The 26,589-nt window shown below is 34.7% G+C and overlaps 1 protein-coding gene across 3 annotated transcripts in view; it reads right to left on the reverse strand.

Moving 5' to 3' along the window:
- Positions 1-26,589, reverse strand: part of LOC142333892 (macoilin) — a 94,754-nt gene that overhangs the window by 11,138 nt on the left and 57,027 nt on the right. The window contains exons 13-14 of one of the 3 annotated variants that reach the window (XR_012758757.1): positions 23,365-23,605; positions 2,824-5,431 (exon numbers count right to left, since the gene is read on the reverse strand). Coding sequence is in view for 2 of the 3 variants with exons in the window: in XM_075381634.1 (XP_075237749.1) it covers positions 23,370-23,605 (236 nt within the window). In the remaining variant the exon portion in view is untranslated. Of the gene's footprint in view, positions 1-301; positions 5,432-23,364; positions 23,606-26,589 lie in introns of those variants that run through there. The other 2 variants (XM_075381526.1, XM_075381634.1) reach the window with 2 other exon arrangements.

Here is a 26,589-nt window from a genome sequence, read left to right on the forward strand (position 1 = left end):
ATTTAATATCTTATTGGCTTTATTTTTAATTAAAACTTTATTGTCTGAAATAATACTTATGTCAAGTTTCTTATGTTATTCATATTTTATTGTTAGTAAAAAAATAAATAAAACTGTTAAATCTGAAAAAAAAATTCTATGAATTCAAATGTAAACATACATAGCAGTTAACACTCAAATCTTAATTACATGAAGAGATCACATTATTAAGATAAATATATTTATCATAAGAAGAATTGTTGTTAAAAAAAAGTTAAAATATTAAAAATCAGATTTTAAATTTACTTTCATTTTACTCTTTTAAATGTTACTTGAATGAATAATCACAACAGTTATCAAAAAAATTAACTAATCAATTATATTTCTCTATCCTTAATTTACAGTAAATTTTTTTATTTTTCAAAACTTGAATTTTTCTAAAGCTTTGTACATAACAACTTCATTTGAAAATTTATTTTAAAAGATAATACATAAAATATAGTGTCTTTATCTCAGATAACAAACAGTAATGAAAAATGACAACTTATTTTGTTTTAAAACACATGCTTGAACTTCATACAGCAAATTTTGCTAACTCTCTTGTTGAAGTTATTGTACAATATAAAATCGAACTTTGAGTAATATAAATCTGTAAAGAAAACCTCAGTAAAATGATTAAAAATAAAGATCAACAGACTATTCAAAATTTACAGTCGTTTATTTGCAGCAAAAAAGTTTCTGTATAAACTTTGGTAAAATATTTTACATTCTGCATTATCAAAATTCTTATCCATCAAGTCTTATACATAAAATCGTCAGTATAACTTCATTTACGTGTACTAGTCATTATACAAGTTGATGGTATAAAAAAAATTCTTTTGTCTTCACCAGTGACCAAATTCAAATACTACTACCATTAGCAAATATAGTATTACCACTAGGAAATACTAATCCTACTTTAGAGAGGATGTTATTCTTTTTCAACAAATTTTAATTAAATAATCATGTTTAACACAAATAACAAAAATGATGAAACCCAAAATATTATTACAATTGTCATACAAAATATGTGTTTGATCACACATTTATGATGGTACACCTATAATAATTTTGAGTGCACAATTAAAATTGCCAAACAAAAATAAATAATATATCCAGCCAAACTACACAAACAAAAAAAAAATTAAAAATGTTTTATTGTAATATAGATGTAAGACAGTTATAAACCAAGCATTTTTCTAAAAGTGAAATAAAACATGATAAACTAAAAACAACACAATCCATAATTTAAGTTTAAGTCAATGTCACAAATACAATGTGTTAAAAAACATCACAGTATCTTCTATAATGTAACAGAGAATATATACTGTGTGCTGCAAAGTACCTCAACTAAATACTTTAACTTTACTCAAGTTTCTCAGTAAAATTAAAAAAATAATAATATTTGATTAAATATTCTGGGTCTTCTGTTCTACCCACTAACTTACTAAATAATTCTTGTTCTATTTCAAAAGAAATCTTAATAAAAATTACTCTAAGTTACTTAATTTTAGGAACTTTTTCAACCATGCAATATACAGAATAATAACTTTATTTTGATCACAGTGTAGAAAATCTACTTTTGACACATCAATCAAGTGACTGAAAATGAAATTTTCAATCAAATAAATAGATCATGTTACAATTTTTGGTGAAGGTGTTATAACTTTTTTATTCATCTACTGAACAAGTATCTTCAGTTTTTATAAAATATTTATATTAACTTATTCACTGCCAAAGATGTGTTGAAATTAAAAAACAATTGTTGTACAATCAAGGATGTATAATATCAAACCTCAGTTTCCTATATCATGGCAATGGTTAAATCAATTCCTCATGTAAAGCTAAAACAAAATAGGGAATTTTTCTTGCTCATTTAAGCATACAAATAACACTAATTATGTACCATTCTAACTAAACATTGTAACCAAAGAGTAAACTCTATAATTTATGCAGTTAAAATTATGTTTTTCAAGTCACAGTATCTTCTTTGTTTCTCAGACTTGTGAAAAACATAAATGAAAAAATTAACTGAAAAAAATTTAATCCCAAATTATTTCTGTTTATCAACAAAAACTGTCAAGAAATAATAGTAAAATTTTCAGACTGCTAAACCAAAAGTTATTGTCACATTGGTTTTTTGTTGAAATTTATTAAAATAACTAATAATTAATTGTTTAACAAAAATCATAAAGCCATGATACCCTAAAAAACTAACTTTATAAATGTTTTTCTGTTTTTTATTGGCAATGAATGGGTTGTTTAAATAAAACTCTAACAGTATCTTGAACAAGAATATCTACATATATTTTAGCAAATTTACAATAACTTGAAATTTCAGTGTATACAGCAGTAACTTCCAAAATGAATTCCTTATTAAGAACATTATAAAAAAAGAAACTAAGCAAGCTGAAAAAATGGAGAAAAAAAATCTCATAACACTTTGCATTATAAATCTGTTAACAAGAATCTTAATATTCTCTAATAAGAAATAACTAAATATCCATTCCAAAATTTAAATTTCATTGACATGCATCATGAACTAACAGCTTTATTTTAATTACTGAAATTTTAAAACATCAAATCTGAACTGAATTTTAACTGACAGATATACAACTATGTAATACAAATAAATGCCACAACTCCATCCAAAAGAATTTCATTTGGATATGTAAATAATAATTGATGGTTGTAACCAATTTTCATTAGTGTTGTCAATCTTTTACATTTCATCTTCAAGATTAACTAACTAGCACTTATTAAGGGAATGCATATAAAAATGAAATAGTATTAAAATAAGATTACCTATTTAGAGTCCACTATAATTCAAGAGCAGGCTTTATGTAAGAATCAAATCAATCTAAACATTTTATTTTCAGGTTAGTAGACAATCAATGCATGTAGTGGATTTCTTTAATTCTCTTAGGATATGATTTAATTCCACAACTTAATCAGTATTTTATTTATTTTTAAAACCTTTCTAAAAATTCAAAATTACAAAACATAAAGATGACATATGTGCAGTATGATGGCAATAAATGAAACAAATTTGTTTTAGAAAACGAATTACTTTAATCATCAAGAAATAACCTTCTCTCTCTCTCTCTCTCTCTCTCTTTCTGTCTGTGTGTGTGTGTGTGTGTGTGTCTCCTATAAAATGTTGGTCACTGGTCAAACAGGTTATAATTAATACAGCAATAGAGATGAAGAGGAAAATCAATCGATAAAAAACAAACATAATTTTAACTACTCTTAACAAACGAAAAATTTTAATTTACGATTGATAATAAAAAACAAACTGTACTCTTAAACTCAATCATAAAGTGCACTGTATAATAATTTAATCCGATAAAAACAAAATATTATTCGTTACCAACAATAATTCATTTATTTTTAACATGTCTGTATAAAATACATTTAACTATCGTGAATAAAGAATTTTATAATTACATTACAAAATAACAATTTGTCATAACAATAAAATAATCATAAACATTTTAAATTATCACAATAAAAAAATAATACTAACTTCTGGAATCTCTTTCAGATTAAATTCAGTTAATAAATAACATATATTTCATCAAACAAAACACAGACAAATATTCTATCAAATCATTTCACAAGACTAAGATTACTATACAAAATAGATTCATTACCACCTTATTTATTTACTTCCATTGATATTAATTATTTTTTATATTAATAAACTGAAAATTCAAGGTTAGTGTAAAATACTGCTCACATATCAAAGACTTCCATTTTCATTGTTACAATAATAGTAATAGAACAGTAATAATAATAATAATAATAATAAATAATATAAAATACATCCTTATTACATAATGAACTTCAGATTTCACAAACATTAAAAAAAAAAAAATATTTTAACTAACATTTCTAAAACCTACAAAAATGAGATCTGTAAAACATAGTCTTGATCAAGTACTCTTCATACTTTCTAATGAACTGATCTGAATATTTGATACGATTTTGAATGTAGACATTGATATACAAATTAAACTAAACAAATTCAGAGTTAAAAATCATGTTATTTTTTCATTTACGTAAAACATGAAATAGACAGTATTAGTGAAAAAAAAAAAAATCATAAACAAAAAAAGCATATCTAATTCACAAACATTTTGTAAAAATATATATATATATATATATAAAAGAATGAAGTGATGACTATAAAAAACATAATACGAAATAATAGCAAAAATAACACTGTACTATAATAATGCTCTTTTGATGACAGATACGTGAATACAAAAATGTAATCGATTATTAAACATGTAAATGAAATTCAGAATCTGTATTTAAATACAAAAATAGAAATACTTAGTAAACTGAAATAAATTAATTTCCTAGAACGACAAATGTTCTACTTTACAACTTCATGTTCTAGCAAATTCAATTGTACATAAAATTAAAACACACTTTTTTTAAACAAATACACTAAATAAATAAATAAATTACCATTCATAAAAAGAAAACTAAAAATATTATCACAGAGACAAAACATGTAAGAGTTAAAGAATAAATTAATACACACAGTGTTCTAAAAAAACAAAAACTATATATAACACCTCTGTATAATAAATAATGTCAAATAAAAAACATTCTTAACTAAATGTTATTTGATATTAAACAATAAATAAACACAAAAATCATAACATTATTTTTATTTTTTCTTCCTTTTTTTGGATCTGAATGTTCTAATATAAATAAGCATTTATTAACAAAAATAGTAATTAGTTCAACGCTACTCGGTAGAACTAGCAGATCTACATTCAAAATCACAGTTTGTTGTGTCACTCATATAACACTTATCAGTTAAGAGTCAGATTCAGTTTTCAGTCAAATAATAATTACAATAATGATAATAAATAGTACGTTAAGTACAAATACTGAATCCTAATAATTACAAAATTAAAAATAAATAAATAAATAAATAAAAATGTGCAGCAATAGCCACTAACCTTTTTTTAAGCATAACAACTTTTTTCATGTTTCTGCGCACTGATACTGAGTAGTGATGAATAATAACACAGTTTTTGATATTACTCTTAACCAGATAAATAATTAAATAATTGTAAAACGATTTTCCTGCTCAAAAATAGACAATATTCGACTATGTAAAAAATGAGTTTTTCTTTTTCAATGTAATTAACTATCAATTAATTAATTACAGTTTAATAAATAAACATAGCAATTAAAAAGAGTTTGACTGGTAGTATATCACACTAAATATGAGAGCGTTCTTCACTTTTCTTTGCACAGCTTTACATACCACAAACGAAACGGGTTTGTATTTTACTTCTATTCTTTCAGTACAGTCCACAGATGATACAACAATTAAAAGAATCCTTCACAATTTCAATGGAGTTATATATCGGGCAGTTCATTCTAACTGTAAACAAAAGTATCATGCAAAAAATGATACATTTAATTTATCTGATATAACCTTACAATAAATGTAAAAGTACCTTAATGTAAATATTGTTCCAGAACAGGAAACAAATAATTACAAAAAAATTTAATTAAATCAATAAATACGATAAACTGCCAATACCAGAAGTAACACATTTTTAATTTCTCATCTTTGAAATAAAATTAATTTAAACGATTCGTCAAAATATTATAACCATCAAGGTTTGTTTTTTCAGACAAATGCTTCAGTTAATCTAGAAAAAAAATGAATATTTTCTCTAGAGTTTAAGAAGGCCTAAAATAAGTGGTTTAAAAATAATTTGTTAATTTAGATTCTGTGAAAAGTATTGAAATGCACTTCCTTTGAGCAACATCAAAATATCTCTAAACAGAATTTCACAAGTTAATTGAACAAAGTTTCTTGAGATTACAATGAATAATGGTTTGTAACAGCAATCACATATTGGGGATCTTTGCTCTAAATTACCACTTTTCTAAATATTTTTTAGTATCAGCAATTAGGAGATCACTAAACTTGAGTCTTGCTCACAGCTTCAAGAGGCATGAGATAATATTTACAGAAACATCAGTCTCTGAGGACAGGTATTCAAACTTGAAGAAAGAATGACCCATAACTTTAGTGGAAGCTCATGCCTGATTATAAAGGAAAAGTTTATTTATTACACTGAATGCTATGACACAGCCAGCAGTATTAATTTGTGAACTGATATGCTCCTTCACTACAGACAATACAAACTTATCTGAAGGTGTCACAAACAAACAGCATTATAATACTTGGCTGGCACAAGTTAACTATAATATGACAAAAAAAACATATTATTAGGACAGAGATTGAAACTAATCAAGCACAATCATTCTTACATTGTATAAGAATTTTTAAGACAAATCAAAATTTTCTGGGAGAAAATTGTTTCTGGAAGAAACAAACCAACACACTTAATTTAAATATTTGCTATATGACTAAACGGAAATAAACAATAAATGGTTTAATATTTTTAAAGATAAAACTCCATCAGGATTAGCATCTGTATACAATGATTTAAGATGAAAAAGGCTGCAAGGTACAAAATAGTACATGGCTGCAAAGAATACTTTCATAAAATGGCTGACAAAAGAATTACAGAAAATTAACAACTTTTTTATATTGATGAAAACCAAATGGATAATACTCAAATATATTTAATTTAGTGTTTTGTAGTTTGTTTTTTCTTTGATTGTGTAATTTTGTAAATGACATTAAATCGTATTAACATGTCAGTTAAAAGTACACCGTATTAAAATTAGCACTAATTAAGATAACAAAAAATAAATAAATAAATAACAATATTTTTAACAATCAAATCCTAAATAAAATAATTTTACTTATGAAAAGAACTTTTTTTAATTTTTTTAAAAAGTAATAATCAACAACCTCTTCTAATACTGATTACAACAAAATCAATCAAGGGTGCATAAAAAATTTTAAATGTAGTGGAGTTATTATTAAAAATTTTATCATAGTCTGTTGTATTCAGATCTTTCAATGGAAACAGATTAAATGTACAAAACTGACTGAATCAATTTTGAGATGATGTACACAAGACATTTAAAACATAACAGCTAATACTTGCTCATGATAATAAAATTAATGGACTGAATAAGAACTCAATGAGTTCAGGTTTCCCTTGGCATAATAAAATTTAATTTTAAAATAATGTAAGTCTCCAGCAAGGATTGCTACTGTAATTTCAGACCTACATAGAATTGAATTGAATTTATCTGAGAGTGAAGAACCATGTCTGGTTGGGTGAACCAAGAGAGTTGTTATCGCAAAAAAAAAGAATGTCATATTACTGTTAAACAAGAGGAGAATTACTCTAAACAATCCACAAAAAGGTTATACTGATAGGTGGACAATTTAAATTCATAAATGAAAGAAATTATAATTGCAGATTGTTTGAAGGGGGATGACTGTGTACATAACAAAGAAACTCAAATCAAGCAAGATATAAAATTCCATTTCACAAAACAAAGAAAATATTTAATAAGTAATAATAAAAAATAAATAAAAATTTATAAAATAAATAAAATTGTATAAATAAATAAAATTAATTCATCAAGATGTGAATGCAAAGTGCTCTAACCAGTACTACAAGAAATAGCAAATGTATTCCTATGATAAATGGATAAAAAAAAGAAAAAGATTAATTTTCACTACACTTTCACCTGAAATAAAGAGGTTGTAAAAAAGTAATGATATGATAAAAATGCTCTGCAGAAAAAAATATTTATTCAGACTTCCAAATCTTTTTTTTTTCAACCTTGTTAAACACCCCCAACATCCCCGGCCACCGCCGTTAGGCTATGCGCAGGAATGTATGAGTGTCGTGGCAGTCGACTGCCCCCCCTGTCTTGCCTTTCCATGGCTTCCCATCGGGGTCCTTTCTGCTTCATCAAGATGCAGTAGCCCTCCCATCTGGACGACCACTACATCCCTCCACTGAGAGGCTACCCTTCCCGGCCCTACACTAGGTTGCCGGCTACGCCTTTCGCGCAGCCGACAAATTGCCGCAACCCCCCTCTCACACCTGAGGGTTCCAAATGCGTCATCAGAGCACCCCGACTAACCTTATTCTTGCGTATGAGGGAGCCCAAGCGTCCTCAGCATCCAGGCTGCCTCCCTGGCCCTGCACGGTGACCACGATTCGCCCCCCCCCTTTTTTTTTATATTACATTAAACCCTCGTGTCTTGTCAGCGTGGGTAGAGTCCCGCCACGCTGCCGTCACATTTCAGTCCTCTATAGGGTCTCACAAGTAGCCAAGTATTACACCGTATTGCAAAATAACATACACAAAATAATATTAATATAAGTAATAGTACAAAACATTATATACGACAAGAGACAGTAACACAATAAATACATCCCTCTTCCTAGTAGAAATGCACGTACAGCTGTGCTAGCTGCCGTCGCACTACCATCCACTGTAAGGTCTCATATACTCAGGTATTACACAAGAGTACAGTAATATTAAACACAATAGAACACTACATAGTACACAGTGAGAATAAACAATGAAAACAATAAATAAATCCTTATACCTAATAAATATACACGCAGCAGCTGTACCAGCTGCCGTCACGCTACAGTCCACCATGGGGTCTCGTGAACAAACCCGAGTTTCGCTCGGTGGCGCAATAATTAATATAAACTACAAGCATAATACGGTGTGAGAAAAACATAAAACCTACAAAACATTCCTAGGACAACAAAACAATACACGATACATAATGAGAGTAAACAGTAAATGCAAAACTACATCTCTACTCCTAAAAGATGTGCGTGCACAGGTGTGCTGGCTATCTTCACGCTACAGACCACCCTAGGGTCTCATGACCAGACCAAATCTTGACTGTACAGTGTGTGGGGTACAGTTGCAAACCTGGGAGCGTTCAAGAAATCAACTACAGTGTGAGCAACGTGGGGCCGCACATTGTCATGCTGCAGTAAAATTTCCATAATGTTCTTGTCCGACTATTTTTTTTCTTAAAATGACACAACATCATGATCCAAACAGATATGTAATAATCTGCTGTGAATGTCTGGCCTTGAGGGACAGCATGCTGGTACAAAAAATCCTAGTAATCGAAGAACATTATCATCATAACCTTACCAGTGGTGTGACTCATCTTTACTTTTTTCTGAGGTGACAACTGCACACTTTTCCATTGAGAATTTTGTTGTTTCAGTTCCGGATCGTAGTGATACATCCAAGATTCATCAATGGTTATGATTCGATTCATTTCTTTGTTTGCTTCCCCACCAAACCGTGATAACAGGTCTTGACATATGGAGACACGATATTGAATTTGCTCTGGTGTGAGCAGGTGCGGCACCAATCTGCAAAACATGCGTAGCATGACCAAATCAAAAATGTGCTGCCAACTGAAATTTCTAGACATGCAGTGAGCTCCCTAATGGTAATAATTTGTCATTCTTCACGGATGACAGCAGCAGCTATATTCTTTACAACCTTGATGTGAAACGTTGAAGGGCACCCCTTGCGCAGCTCATCAACAATGTTCTCTCTACTCTCCTTGAATGCTTTATAACACTTGTAGAAGGTCACCTGGTTCATAACATCTTCCCATACACCGTAGTTAATAATTCATAAGCGTCTTTTCAGTTCTTCCCGAGTTTCACTAAAAATGTCATCTTACAATGTTGGTTTAACCTTTTATTCACACTAAACATGGTAGGCGAATATCTAAAACACGTTACACAAATGTTCACATATGTCCACTCGCTGCACCGATTGACTTGAAACTGACTGTTATAGATGGCTAAAAGAATGGGCTACACGATGGTAAGCAGTATTACCACCCTTTGCAACACATTTTCCCTCAGAGCCATTATTATCATTACTTTTTGAACAGCCCTCGTGCTTTCAATTTCATATGTTAGACTTATATCACAATGAGTAAAACTTATATAATCAAGAAGAATGTATTTACTATTATGTGGCAGTTATGAAGAGCTGAAAAAACATGGAGCACATGAGTTGATCTGATATGTCTCATGTACTATCGATAAAGAGTAACTTATTTTTTTTTTATGGTGACTATTAAGTCACTAACCAGAAATTTTCAAGTATATTTTACATTTTGTAACTTCTTGCTGACAACAACCAACTGTTTTGCTACTCTGCAGACAATTTTCAACTGTTTCACAAAGCAAGTACAGCAGAACGATCATGAATTTTGCAAAGGTTGGTAGAGTTCCTTAGAGATTATATCAGATTAATTATTGCCTGGATTACATGCCTAGGAATTCAGCAGAAACAAAAATATTCACTGCAGGGTTTAAAACAATTAAACCTATGTATACCTCAAATTATAAATGTATTTATTAATTTCTAATAGCGTTTTAGATGATGATTATATGACAGTAGGAAAAGAAAAAATCAAGATAAGTATGAAGATGATCAAGCAGTAATGGGTACAACTGAAGAGAAGTTACAACAAATGATGGATAGAATAAGTAAGGCTAAAGAAAAATACAAAATGAAAATAAATGCTGATAAAATCAAGATAATGAGAATGTTAAGGAAATACAGTGCAACAAATATTATTATTCAGGAGAAACAATTGGAACAGGTTGGTAGTTCTAACCTTGGAAGAACAATAAAGTTTGATGAAGTTATACTGAGAAAATTAGAAACAGAATTGCAGATGGTAAAATGGATTTCAGTAAGGTTAGAAATATGGTTACAATAAAAAATATACCTATTGATCTGAGAAAAACAATTGCAAGATGTTTTTGTTTGCAGTGTGATAGTGTATGGTGCAGAAATATGGACAATAAAGAAAAGAGAAACTCGATATCTGGAGTTTTGAAATGCTAGGTATCAGCTGGAGGAAGAGAGTAATTAATGATCAGGTCCTGACAAATATAAATGAGAGTAGGAGTATGACTAAGACAATACAAAGAAACAATAATTGGATAGAACAAAGACTAAGACATGACTGCATTCAAAAAGTAATAATTGAAAGAAAGATGATTATGGATGTGAGTGAAGAAGAAGGAGGGGAGGAATGTTGGATGATTTGAAAGGGAGCAATAGGAAAGAGCTTACGACAGACCATAATTAATTTTTTATTTTGATCAGCACATAATAATACATTATATAGCTCACATCAGGAATGCAGTAATGGGCAGATATGCTATGGATAAAAATAAATATTTGCCTGGATGATTCAAGGGAAACCTTCATCAGAGCAACATCAGATATTTACACAATTGATTATAAAATAAAAATATCTCATTAAAGTATATATAAATTACTTAAAATAAAAACACATTAAATAATGTTAAAGTAAATAAGATAATAAATGTGAAAACACTAAATGAAGATACTTAATATAAAACAAACTACAAATTAAATTACAGTACAGAAGGTGTTAATGAAAAATGTGTGCATGTATTTATATACATGTTTCACAGGATACAGAAGATTAAAAAAAAAATGTTTTAACATTATTTAAAAATTTATCGATAGAGTGAACAAACTGTTTCATATTGTTTCTGTATAAGAATAGTTGTATTTAAATTTTTTTTTTTATAGGGTGGTGGAAATGCATTTACGCATGGAGTGTGGGGCTCCTGCTGATGGTATTATCCAATCACTATGGGGTATGGGGCATACAAACTCCAGAGGGAAATATATTCTGGACATGGCGGCACGTATTGGACTCGTGATTCTCAATACAAGGAACACGACGACGTTCCGCCGCCCAGAATATTTGGAAACCATTCCTGATATTTCCCTTGCCTCCGAAGAGCTGGTCACGCTCGTTCAGGACTGGAGAGTTCTTGAGGATTATACCGGTAGTGACCGCCAATATATCTCATTTAGAGTCCTAGATGGTACACGAGAGCGCCTGGGGCCCCCGCGGCTGGTGAAAAGATATAACGTCAACAAAATCGACGAGAATAAATTCAACAGAAAGATCTCCTTAGGGGTGGTAGCCCCTGAAAACTTCACCAACGGGGGGGACGCTGGCGCTGAAGCTGTAGTTGCTACGACCATGCGGCTGATCGCTTCTGCATGCGACGCTTCCATGCCCCACGGGGGACCGAGGCACCAGAAGCGACCTGTGTACTGGTGGACACCGGAGATCGCGGGGTCAGGTCAGCCGAGTATAAGACGCCAATGAAGCGGCTCCGTCGAGCCATCAACGTGAGCAAGGCACGCTGCTAGAGAGAACTGACGGAGACCGTGGATACAGACCCTTGGGGGCTAGGTTACAAGATAGTAACTCGGTGACTGGGGGTCTCGCGGTCACCAGCTCCACTAGACGAGGCTAAAGCGGAACACATCGTTAAGATGTTGTTCCCGACCCACTCGGTCCGTGCCGAGCGGGACTTCAGCGACATGGGCGACTTCCCGCTCTTCTCGATGGAGGAACTGGAAGGAGACCTACGGTCGCTGGAAGGCAAAAAAGCCCCTGGTCCCGACGGTATACCGGCCGAGGTACTCAAACTAGTGGGGCGCTGCAGGACCCGTCTTCTACTAGACATGTATAATGCATGTCTGAAGGCTGGGTCTTTTAGCGCCAGGTGGAAGACCGGGCGTCTTGTGCTAATTGCCAAGGGAAAAGAAAACCCAGAGTCGTCCTCCTACCGCCCATTGTGTATGCTTGATACAGCTGGGAAGGTATTGGAGAAGCTGTTAAAGAAAAGACTGGTTACAGGGATGAATCAGGCAGGTGGCCTGTCACCTAACCAATACGGTTTTCGGCAGGGTCGGTCGACCCTAGACGCAATTCAGGAGGTTGTTGAGGCAGTGCGGCGAGCAGAGGACCACAAACATTTTTCGCGACGTGTGGTCCTTCTCGTTACGTTGGACATAAAAAACGCGTTCAACTCCGCACGGTGGAGCGATATGATTCGGGCCCTGAAGCATTCGTTCTATGTGCCTCAATACCTTCTCAGAATGGTAGACGCATACCTGAGGCACCGCGGTCTCATTTACGAGACCGCAGCAGGCTGGCGTAGGACTACTATCACGTCAGGGGTGGCGCAGGGGTCGATTCTCGGCCCCGACCTTTGGAACGCCGTCTACGATTGCTTGCTGAGGCTGGAGATGCCTGAAGAATCTGCCTTGGTTGGCTACGCTGACGACGTTGCGCTACTTGTCGCAGACCGCGACGTGGAGCGCGCCCAACTGAGGCTTGACTGGACGATTATGGATTGTCTCTAGCCCTCAGCAAAACGGAGATCGTAGTTCTCACGAAGAAGCGTATCGACACCTTTCTCTTCCTGCGGGTCGGGGTAGAGGTTGTCGAGACCAAGCCGGCCGCAAAGTACTTCGGTATGATGATTGACCGGAAACTCAGCTCCGCCGACAAAGCTGCGAGAGCCGTAACTGATCTCAGCCGGATTATGGCGAATGTCGGCGGACCGAAGGCCAGCAGACGGCGATTGCTGATGTCCACGGTGCATTCCATCCTGTTATACGGGTCGGAAGTGTGGGCCTAGGCATTAAGAGTTGCGGGAAACCGGAAGCGGCTCGCGCAGGTGCAACGCACCGCAGTCTTGCGAGTCGCTTCCGCGTATCGGACAGTCTCCGATCCTGCAGTACTTGTGGTCGCCGGTGTCATACCCATTACTACTTTAGCAAGGGAGCGCCAGGTGATCTACAGGAGGCGACGGATAGGCGAAGACCAGGTGACCATTGCCAACGAGAAACGCACTCGCACGTTCCTCGCATGGCAAGAGACCTGGGACCACGAGACCAGAGGACGATGGACCGCAAAGCTTATCCCTCTGGTCAGACCGTGGATGGAGCGACGGCATGGAGAGGTGGAATACTACATGACCCAATTTCTAACGGGTTACGGGTACTTCCGCGCTTACCTCCATGTCATAGGGAAAGCGCCGTCCCCCGACCGCCTGTATTGCCTCGGAGTACGGGACGACGCTGAGTACACCTTTTTCAAATGTGCTCGGTGGGTGGCAGGCGGATCTCAGAGCACTGAGTCCCCACAACGTGGTTGCGATGATTTTCCATGACCTGAGCAGCGGGGATAGTGTAGCCCGATTCGTTGCCAATATTCTCAGGGCCAAAAAGGTTAACCTGGATAATCCTGAAAATTAGGTTGCACCTAATCAGGCTAGTATAGGAGGACTCGACCGGAAGTAATGTGTTAAATGATTCCGGGTCGAGTCCTGGTAGAAAGGGGGGTGGTTTTAGTCGGTAGTCTGCTGATAGTGATTGGATAATACCATCAGCGGGAGCCCGACACTCCATGCGTAAATGCATTTCCACCACCCTATACAAAAAAAAAATTTAAATACAACTATTCTTATACAGAAACAATATGAAACAGTTTGTTCACTCTATCGATGAATTTTTAAATGGTGATTTCTCATGGTAATTTCTCGAGGGTGAGTCCCTTTGTCATTGCTCGGGAAATAACTAAATGCGCTGGAGGCCCTGTTAAGGAAAAAAGAAAAACCTTTACTGGACTTCATGTGGAGACTGTGAATGATGCTCAGTCTCAGAAGATCCAAGGGCTCCAAAAGATAGTTGATTTTGTTGTACGCGTCGATCCCCACGGCACGCTGAACACTTCAAGGGGTGTTGTGGTCTGTCGGGATCTTCTTAACTGCACAGAGCAGGAAATTGTCGAGGAGTTAGCACCGCAGGGAGTACTAGAGTGTCGGAGGTTGAACATGAGAAGGAATGGCGAAGTCCTACCTTCAGCCTCTCATGTTCTCACTTTTAACCGGCCAACTTTGCCACAGAAGATAAGAGCGGGGATTCATCGATTGGACATACGGGCATTTGTCCCGCAGCCAATGCGATGCTTTAAGTGCCAACGCTTTGGCCACACCGCTGCTAGGTGTGAGACCGCAAATATGCATGTGTGGTGATGAGGTGCATGAAGGAGAGCCGTGTAAAGGTCAAGGCTAAAGCGGTCGCCATTACAATGAAGCATCCGCTTCAGATTACTGTCTACAGCATATACTTGCCGAATTTTGATAGAAAGGAGGATGACATACGACGATTAATTTCTGAGCTTCCCCACCTGTTTTACTGGTGGGTGACTTTAATGGTCATAATTCTCTTTGGGGATCGGATCAAGTAGATCCCCGCGGAAGAGAATTGGAAAGGTTCCTGATGAATTCTGAACTTATTCTTTTAAACGACGGGTAGGGAACCTTTTTCAATGCCAGAGATGGATCGACGTCCTGTATAGATCTTGCTCTCATAAGCGGAACGATAGCACTGAGGTACACCTTCCATCTTTTAGACGATTTGCACGGAAGCGATCATTTCCCGGTGCAAATTATAACTGACGTGACAAGAAAAATATACCCCATCTCTAAAAGATGGTTGTTTGACAAGGCATATTGGACGAGCTTCACGGCTTAGACGATACTCCCCGAAACAAGTGGAGTTATTGGGGACGATGTCAACAGTATAACAAATGCGATACTTGACTTGGCATCGAGATATATTCCCAAAATATCTGGGAAACTTACGAAGAAACCAGTTCCATGGTGGAATGTTGAAATTAGTGAAGCTATTAAAAGAAAGAAAAGAGCGTATAACGCCTTTACGAAACGTCCTACCACAGATCTTACTGCCTTTGAAAAATACAGGGTGTATGCAAAACGTCTCATGATAGATTCGAAGAAACGATCCTGACAGCAATATGTGTCATCCATTGACAGAACTACCACTGCATCAGACATTTGGAGGAAAGTGAAGGCGATTTGCGGGCGTAAAAACTTTGCTCCCATAACTAGCCTTCAAGATGAAGATGAAATTAAGGACACTCCAAACGAAATTGCAGAGTTATTACCCAATCACTTTGAGAAGGCCAGCAAAACGGCTAACTACGAAGAAGATTTTCGGACGAAAAACGGAGAACTTGAAGGTCTACTAAATTTCAGAACTGAGAATAATTACTCATATAATGTACCACATAAAATGGAAGAATTCGTGAAAGCGTTGGAGAAAGCAAGCAACACAGCTGCTGGTCCAGATGAAATCCATTATAATATGATAAGGCAGCTGAATACCACTGCAAAACACAGATTATTAGAACTGTATAATCAAATATGGCGGGATGGAATGTACCCGCACCAGTGGACAAAAAGCACATGTTGTTCCAGTACTGAAGAAAAATAAAAATTTAACAGACCCTAATAGCAACCGTCCTATTTCTTTGACATGCGCTATGGGAAAAATACTCGAAAAAATGATTAATAATAGACTCGTTCGGGTTTTGGAAAAAGAAAACCTGATATCAATATATCAAGCTGGTTTTCGACAATACTATTCTACCACAGATCAAATGATCAACTTAGAGAATATTATATACAACAGCTTTATTACAAGGAAACTGTGTGTCGGAGTCTTCTTTGATCTTCAGAAGGCTTTCGATATGACCTGGGGACATGGTTTAATGCCCCAGATACATGAATGGGGCATTCGTGGCAATCTGCCAGTTTTACTCAGCAACTATATGAACGACCGTACTTTCCAAGTACGTGTCAACAATGAATATTCATCTGAAAGAATGTTGGAAAATGGCATACCACAAGGTTCGCTGCTGAGCGGTACCTTGTTCACCCCCGCCATTAATAAATTGATATTAACCATTCCGGTAGAAATTAGCAAAAGCGTTATGTTGATGATTTGGGAATTGTGTATGCCAGCAACAAGAATGCTATGGTGTAATACAAATTACAAAGGGCAATTGACACTTTAAACAAAGTTGCGAGGAATAATGGATTCCAATTTTCACCAGAAAAAACATGCTGTGTACACTTCTGTAGGAAGAGAATTCCTCACCAAAGTCCTACGTTGAGAATTGGCAATAATCCAATACAATATAAAGACAATGTGAGATTTTTAGGACTAGTATTGGATAAATCCCTTACGTGGGGATTACATATACAGGACTTGAATAAGATACAAAAAAAAGCCCTAAACATTATAAACTGTTTATCGAACATCAATTAGGGCTCAGATAAGGAAATATTATTGAGACTATATAAGGCATTGGTTCAATCAAAACTAGACTACAGATGTATTGTATATTCATCGCTAGGAAGTCACATTTAAGAAAGGTAGACGTAATTCATAATAGCGAAATAAGATATGCGACAGGCGCTTTCCGCACAAGTGCGGCGATTAGTCTAATGTCCGAAGCCGGAATAATGCCACTACATTATAGAAGAGAGATCCTTTTGTTAAGATATGCAGCAAATGTATGGGCTTTTCCTGCCCATATAAATAACAAACTTTTTAAAAATCATTCTATGGCTGCATTATATGAACATCGTGCTATCTATTCCAGACCAGCCGGAATTAGGTACCACGAATTAAGAAGAAAATACGATATTGCTATTCCAGGATATTGCTATATAGCAATTTCCAATAAATACCGCCAAGGCTCTTGCCAGCGGTAAATACAAGGTTGGATCTCTCTCAGGGAGAAATAAAAAAGAAGCCAGCAGTTATCATCCAACAGGAATTTTTGGCAACTGTCAGTAATTATGAAGAACATATTAGAATTTATACTGACGGTTCTAAAACCAATGGAGTATCCATGGTGTTGGATACTCCATATATGTAAATGGAGAAGCCCATTTTTGGAAACTGCCAGATATGGCTAGTATCTACACGGCAGAACTTACTGCCATACAGCAAGCTCTTCGGTACACAGAACACTATTGCAAAGAGAGAGTGCTAATATGTTCTGATTACCTAAGTGCACTTGTTGCAATTCGGAACAAGAACATTAAGGATGTCCTAATTGCAAACATCCTGTTCATTTTATACGTACTAAATCAACGAGGACAGCAATGTGTATTTGTATGGACTCCAGGGGGAATGCTGATATTGCAGGTAATGAAAGCGCAGACAAAGCTGCCAGAAAGGCAACAGTCTGCGATGTTCTGGATGCAATTCCCATAAGAGTGGCAGATGTTAAAAACTGTCTAACTCACATAGTAAGAATCAAGTGGAATACTGATTGGAGGAGTTTAAAATACAAAATTAAACTTGGTGAAAACTTCTCCATATAAATGGAAAAGCGACGTGAAGTTGACTCGCCATGAACAAGTAGCTGTGACCGGACTTAGAATCGGCCACACGCAATTAACAAATTCATATTTGTTAACCGGCGAAGAGAGACCAATGTGCGGTGTTTGTAATAAAACACTTACAATTAAGCATCTAATGGAAGAGTGTACAATATATGAGGACCTCAGAAAGAGGTTCCAGCTAAGAAATGATATTGCTGCTGATTTATAAAATGGAAATGAAGAAAAGATAGTTGCTTATTTACATGCCAGCGGACTTTTTAGAAGTCTATAAAAGTGGGAAATTTAAAGCTATGGTAATGAATCTCTAAGAGATAGTTTTATATATATATATATATATATATAAGGGAGTCTCGAAGCGTGGCATGTATAGTGTCGGGAGGTAGCCCTCTTGCCTAGGCCACCCTGGCTCGCCTGCATTCAAGAGCAGTGAGTCGGGGTGTGTCCGATGATGGCATGGGGGACCCTCAAGGGTGGACAGAGGGCACGAGGCTATGGGTAAGCGCAATTCATGCCTGTAGCCAAATAGGTCAGTAACGGGAAGAGTAGCCTCCCCGCCGAGGGGCTTTTTGGCCGTCCTGAACAGGTGGTCAGATTGCTCTTATGTTGCTGGGAGGACCCTGATGGGTTATGTCCTACGCGACTGTATAGGGGGGAGTCAACTGCCATGGCATCCTGGGGCGACTGTATAGGGGGAGTCAACTGCCATGACATCCTGGGGCGACTGATATACTGCTTAACAGCGGTTCTGGTTGCTCCGAGGGTGCTAAAATTATAAATGAGACAGGTAGAAGAAGATAAATGGTATTGTATTAACTTGTATTTTGTTATTTTTATGTTCTTTGAGAATTTTATTCAAATTTTAATATCGGGGCCCTTTACACCCCATAAGTGTTGTTTTGTTGTTATTGTGTCGATCCAGATAGTGATATCCATAGACGATCCAGATAGTGATATCCATAGACGATCCAGATGGTGATACTAATCTCTTTTTAAGAATGTGATGAGGGTTAATGACCTTAGCAGTCGATGCCTATAAAAAAAAAACATGCCCTGAGGTAGGTAATCCCCACGTCCGGAACACAACATCTAAGTTCCACGTCCAGGCGGAAACAGCTGTACTTATGTACAATACTTATAGCTGGCTAACAGGGCTCCGAGTGAATTCCTCGGATATATTACTCTTTTTGACCTGTTTCCATCTTCAGGTCACCAGATGGATGGGATTTTTCGGCCACCAGCAGGATATGAACAATTAAATGATTAGAAAGTGGACACATACCATATTTAGAGCTGGCAATGTGGCGGCCTGGGTCAATGTTATTGCAGGTGTAATGGAGACCCTTCCGTTGTCCACATGCCCCCCGCGATGGCAAGCATGTAGCAATGGTGCCCATGTATGTCGGTGCATGGGAGCTCTGAAAGCTTGGGTGAGTAGGAGACTGGAGTCAGTGCAGAGATTGCGCATCCACTCTCTGCCAGGACATATGCCGGTTCCACCGGAGTACCGGATTGGACCTCCAAGGTTAGTAGCCCTGGAGTGGGGGTATACCCCGGCGGCTAGCCTTGCTACAGAAGGGACCAACTCAAATAAACAAACTTGAACAAACAAACGTGGCAGAGGGTGCACGTAAACACCCTCGTTTAGAAACCTCAGATTCGCCACAAGCGAAAAGGAAAAAGTAAAGAATCAGATAAAATTAAGATAGATGCTGATAGAATCAGTAACGACTTAAAGAAAAGTTTATTTGCCTATAACGTACCTAAGCCAAGATTTTTAATTATTACAAAGGAGAATGGAAACTCCAAAAAGTTAGTCCATTCTTAATCGCTAGAGAGATTGCTAATTGTGCTGGTGGTCTTGTTAAAGAAATCCAGAAGACTTTTAATGGATGACACCAAGAAACTATCAACGACAGTCAAAACCAGAAATTCCAGGCATTGAAGAAGATCGGTGAATTTTCAGTATCTGTACAACCGCATAGCACCCTTAATACATCAAGAAGAGTTGTTGTTTGTCGCAATCTTCTAAATTATACAAGAAATGTTGAGTCAGGGGGTGACTCAGTGTCGCAGACTAACCATGAGAAGAAATGGTGAAGTTGTTCCTTCGGCCTCGCATGTTCTGACATTTAATAGGCCTAACCTTCCTGAAAAGGTACGAGCTGGCATACATCGACTTGATGTACGAGCTTTTATTCCGCAGCCGATGAGATGCTTTAAGTGTCAACAATTTGGACACGCTGCAGCTAGATGTGAAGCGTAGGAAATATGCATATGTGGAATGAAAACACATGCGGGTGATCCATGTAAAGACCCTCCTCCAAGCTGCATTAATTGTAAAGGACATCATAATTGCCGATCAAGGAACTGCCCAGTATGTAAACTGGAAACGGGCATTCAGGAAGTTAAAATGCTTCAAAAGGTCAGTTATCCTGAAGCGAAGAAAATTGTTAGTCAACGTACACCTCGACCATCGACCACTTATGCAGAAGTAGCTGCTGCCCCTTCCACATCTAAAATTAATGTGGAGAAGTTGCTTAATACGATGGCACTAAGTCTTGCGACAATGATTGAAAGAATCATTGATTCAAAGATTGAGTTGACTCATTGGACAGAACCAGTTAACCATGAGAAGGCTCAATCTCGGACTGATGTCATTAATCCAAGAGACATGCCAGCGCAGCATAAAAAATTAGCAAAACTCGCCATCATAACACAACCACTTGACGTAATAAATAAAATTCCAAATTTATCTGTAAAAGAGAGAAAGATCACTCCGTCGTCTAGTCACAAGGCTAAGAAAATTTTTACAAGAGTACAGGAAAAATCTGAGTCTATGGAAGTGGAGGTGCAAGTCATTATTGAGAAAGCACCAGACACAGATGATATAAAACCTGTACCAATAGAGCCTCCAAAAGCTCAAAGAAGCGCTTCGGTGAGAGCATCTATTTTAGCTGGACCTAGCACTCTCTTAGAGATCGAATCCAGCTCATCAGCCACCGAAAGAGCATCGATTACTAGTTAAGATTCCATAGCAACGATGCTAACAGCACCAACGAAGCTTTTATCACCTGATGGAAGCCGGAGAACATCATTGGTATCAGAAAGAGAAGAAGATGCCATATCCGAGGCCTCAGACACACTCTCATCAGAAGTAGAGGCCGTTCGAAGAATGGAAAAACTGTGCAAGAAAGGATGGCCGAAAAGAAAGCATAGGCGGTAAATTTTGGATTTGAAGTTATATCAGAATGTAAAATATTGAACCTTTTTTTCTTTTTAATTTTTTTTTTTTTTTTTTTTCAAGTGGGACTAAAGCTAATGACCAAAGTAGTTGATGCCCCTGAAAACCTCAAAAAAAAATATATATAATAATAATAATAATTTGTTAAAAATTGCAATAAAGTATAATAAGGTCTTCTCTTGCAACCCAAAGTTTATATTGAATTAGTTATATGAAAACAATTTTTCTGACTGGTTTGATGGACGTAGATATTTGCTATTTTTTAGTAAGATTTTAAATAACGATTTTTCTTAGCAAAGATTGCACAATCATTCATTTATACACACATACATAAGTTTACTATATTTTTTAATTATGATTCATATTTATGGCCATCAAACAATGATCTGACAGCCGATTTTTACACCTTGGATGCTTGTCCTGACTTTTAGAGAGAACCATAAGAAATAATATACTTTAGATTTTTAATATTTGTAAGGATAATACATGTTTAATAATGACTACAGGGTTAATGTTTTATCAAGATGGTTTAAACCAAAAGAAAATATTTGGGAGTTGATTGCAAACATAATATGTCACCTAATAAAAACAACTAAAAAAGTTTGCTTTCTGGACAACAAAGGTACTATTGTCATCATCAATAGGAATTCAATCCACCCAATCAGCAATATTATATTTACCTGAGAAGTATTACAGTTATACTCATATTTAATGTTACATGATTACAATCCGTTCCGTGATTAATTTTTTAATTTCCTAACACAGAACTCTCAAGTACCTTTAAATGTAGATACAGTTTTCATCTGTGAAGAAAGCAATAATGATTGGTTCCAGCTGTTGAGGCAGATCAATAACAAAGGATAAGAAAAGTAAGGGACTGCGGAGCTTTACCTGTGACACGTCACATTCTACATCTTGAAATGAGAACTTACATTTTACATATGTATTCTTATAAAAAAGATAAAATTTCAACTGCCTTTATACAACTGGTAAGGTACGACTAATCAATTACATAGCTACTATCTTAGTTGGAATAAATTGATTGCTTTACTGAAATTGAACTGAAAAATAAAAAAGTCAGTAAACAATTTTTTTTCTAAAGTGATATTATTGACAAACTCAATATGTTGCAATGTTCAAGAAATTTTGATCCCTATTTTTCATAATTGTTTAAAGTACTTCAGAAAACTCGACAAATAATGAAATTGACCTAAACTTTCTTAAAAAGAGGAATAACAATAGAAGTATTAAGGCAGCTGGGAACGATCCACTATTGAAAGATTCATTAAATAAATTTTTAAGTGGTGATAATAATGTATATGATTTCTTTTAAAATAATGACAGGAATTTCATTAATAATCACAGAACGTTTACTCTATACAAAATAATCTAAAAAATAAATAAATCTAAAATACAACCTATAACTTCCTGAATAGCAGCAGAAATAAAAATACTGATTCATAAAAAAAATCATTCGGCTTTGTTTGAAATGGAAAAAATATCATTGAGTGAAATACTGGAAGTGAATTTATTAAATTCCCCTGCTACCTGAATGGAGGCTGAGGTAAGGGAAGTTGAGTTTTTTGCATTTTTAGTGAAGTTATTCGACCTGTTTTATTTCAAAATCCACTTTCACTTCTAACAACTGCTTAAGTAGTTTTAGATTATTTGAATTAGATGTAAAACTATCATAATATAAATTATTCTTCTGGCATATTTGTTTATAGCAAAATGAACTAAATTCTAATTTACCGTATCAGCATTAGAATACATTCGATAATTTATCATTCGTAATTTATCATCATAATTTATCAATATAAATGCTGAAATATTGTTCAACTTGTTTATGTATAAAAATTTTGATTATTTTTTTTTAATTAGTCCAATTTTGTAAAAAATATTTTTTTTTTCTTTAAGTTAGTACATGAGATGATTATTATTATCATTATTAATGAGAAAAAAGAAAATAAATGAGGAAAAACATAAAATTAGACCAAGGATAAAATATAAACTGATTTTTTCCAATTACTTAATACAAAAGCTCACCTCAGTCAGGCTTCTGCTGGAGAAGAAAGATGACTGGTGGTTTTTGGTGTATAGGCGGTGGCATTGGGATCAAGATTAGAGGCAGAAGCAGATGGGCTAGGGCTTTCAGCCAGCCTCAATTTGGAAGTATTCGATGAGGGTTGTGGTGGAGGCCCAAATGTATCTGTTGGCATAACGGCCAATACTTGAGCCATCTTCCCTTTCAGTTCTTCCATCTCCTTCTCCTGTGCTCTGATAACATCTATTGTAAAACAAAACCAAATAGAAAATTTGTTAATGAAAACATATTTCATAATACATTAACAAACTTTAAAGTGCTAAATAATTAAAAATGAGATTAAATACTATGTATCTATTAATTTGCTTCATAAGAATTCATGTGTACATTACAGATATGGAGTAACAACTGTTTGGTGATAAAATTACAAATCTACTTACACCATAAATGACAAAAAAAAACAAGTACAAGCAAGAATTATTTTAATCAAAGGAAATCTATTCTTCCAAATAGAAACTCACTAGAAAACAAAATACACATATTAAATGATAAATGTATGACTGACTGACAGCAGAATCAGACTTTAATACAAGATTAAATAATGAAAAATTTTAAAGTAAATGGAATGCTCAGAACACTAAAAGCTTCTCCAATAGAAAAGTAATGTAATTTGTCTCTAAAATTCTAGAAATAAGAAGGAAGTTCAAGAAACTATCTTTTCAATATACCTCTGAAAATATTGAGTTTTTGTTTTAACAATAATAATTCTGTAGCCACAAACCAATCTGACACATTTTTAGTGATGACTTTTTAAAAAGTTTTCATTTTCTTTGGCCTATTAAACAAAAATTAGTAGGTCATTCGGTCCCAACAGAGCTTCATTCAGAATGCTTCAAATTTGAAAGCAATGCAACTCATGCCTATATTTTGCATAAGAATCTTATTTTAGACAGTTTTTTTATAATTATAATTCTTTAGCTTATTCTACCTTATGAACAGGTAAAAAATTAGATTAAACAAAAAATGACCTACTTTTACAAGAATGAAAGTTTGTTACGTAAAATTTTTCAACATTAACAAATTTAACTGTAAAGGAATAATTAATAACCTATTAACTTTAATCAACGAATCAGTTTATGTTTAAAACATATCCAACATTTCTTTAAATTATACTTTCTTTTCTTTAGATAACTGTGGAACTTTTTTATCCTAAATCACATATAATGACAATAATTATTCAAAGATTTTTATCAACATGATTACAATGCACATTTGATAGCTCTATAGCTGTAAAGAAAGCTTTACTTTCTTTACTAATATGTATTTGAGTGTTTATTTCATCACTCACAGTACATCATATAGACAATTATAATTTTAATCAGAAAAATTACATTATGCATGATTTAGCAATGTATAATAATAGATTTAACACGTAAATAAATGTAAAAAATATAAATTTAAATGCTACCATGATTTAATGTTAATAATTTTTCATCTTCTAAAGAATTAATATTAGTACAGAAAATTAACATTAAACACTTTGTAGCTAGTAATGTTTTCTTGAACAAAAATTCAACTAAGTACTTCTCAATTTCAATTTCCTACCAATCAGAATATTTGTCCTGATGAGTAGAGACGATGAAAATAAAGTGTAACTTCTTGACAGATATATACAAGATCTTTTCTCCTAATTTTCATATTATTCTTGATGATCCTGGAATGAAATTCTTGTTGTCTTAGAAATAACTACAACAGTACCAGAAATAAAGGAATTTTTTCATTTCAGGTCACCTTCTGGTTATGGCACAACAGGAAATGGATAGGGAAAGCTAACATAAAAGACAAATGATAAGTACATCATGATATATATTTTAAAAAACTGTAAAAACAGATTAGAAAAAATTTAGTTTTTCTACAATTACACAGTAACTAATTTATTTACACTTTGTAGGGGGTCTTAAAACATTCATTATATCAGGTCACACAGATAACCAGCATGAACCAACTGTGCTCAATCAATTATTATAAGAGTTGTTTTAAGGGAACAGCTTTTCTCATACTCAAACCCATACCTCAATGGGAATGAGATCAACATATCTCAGAAACTGTGTGGGAGATCCTTGATGCAGTTGCTTTGTTCAATCAACATCAGTGGTTTGCCTAAGGGAAAAAGACTAACCGAGAGATATGGCTGGCTACCAGCCAGATTAAGTCTCCAAGTGCTTTAATAGTGGACAGGTACTTTTGCTGGCATTCAGCGACTTAGGTGTGGCAATGAATTGCTGTGTTTCACAAGATAAATTTAATTATTGATAGTCACATATGTTTTAGTAGTTGACGGGGTGTGCCTAACCATTGTAGTGATATATGACAAGTGGGCGGTGGAACATGCAAGCAAGTGGTGTATGGTACCATGGTTATTCTGCTCAGGCTTTTAGGTTAGCTCTAGGAGCTAGTTAGGACACTGATCGCTAAACTGTTTCAAGGTTCAGTAGCCGTTTGTGGCACAGACATTCAGTTTTATGTTTCAGGGTGACCAAATCACAGGGTGATGGGAGAAATGTCAAGAAAACCAATATCTCAGCAACTAATTAAAATACAGAATTTGTTCAGGTCTTAAAACAACTCACCATGTCAAGTGCCATTAAATGAATCCACACTGACTTCAAAAACTCAATTCCTAAAATGTTTTGAGGTAATATTAATTTAATTAAATTAACCAATAAGAAAGCTCATATGTGAAGCTCATATCTGACACTACTATTCCTTGTTCTTTTAAATGAAGACAGTTTCCTAAATGGTTAGTATTTTGCATGATCATCAAGGTACAAGGACAAACTCTAAACAGAATAGAAATCCACCTACCTAAACCAGTTTTTAGCAATGGACAATTGTACGGTGTTCTATCACATGCAAAATCTTTTAACAATGTAAAAAGTGTAGATGAAACCTAAGGGTCAACTACTAATGTTGTCTGGAAGGAAATCTTATGAACTACAAAGTAAATTATAATAAGTTAGTTTATTTACTAATGCTGTGGAGCAGCATGGGGGGATTTCCTAGTTTTTTTATTAAAAAGGTCTGGAGGGGCTCTAAAATAAAGAATAATTACTATTCAGAGTTCTTTAATATAGAACAATTACTATTAAGTCCCCCTCCCACACCTGAATTTAAATATTTTCAATGAAACTCAAAATTTTCTTATCTATGTAAGATCTGTTGAACTT

The sequence above is a fragment of the Lycorma delicatula genome, chromosome 1 (genome assembly GCF_047948215.1).
Source record: "Lycorma delicatula isolate Av1 chromosome 1, ASM4794821v1, whole genome shotgun sequence".
Taxonomy (NCBI): Eukaryota; Metazoa; Arthropoda; class Insecta; order Hemiptera; family Fulgoridae; genus Lycorma; species Lycorma delicatula.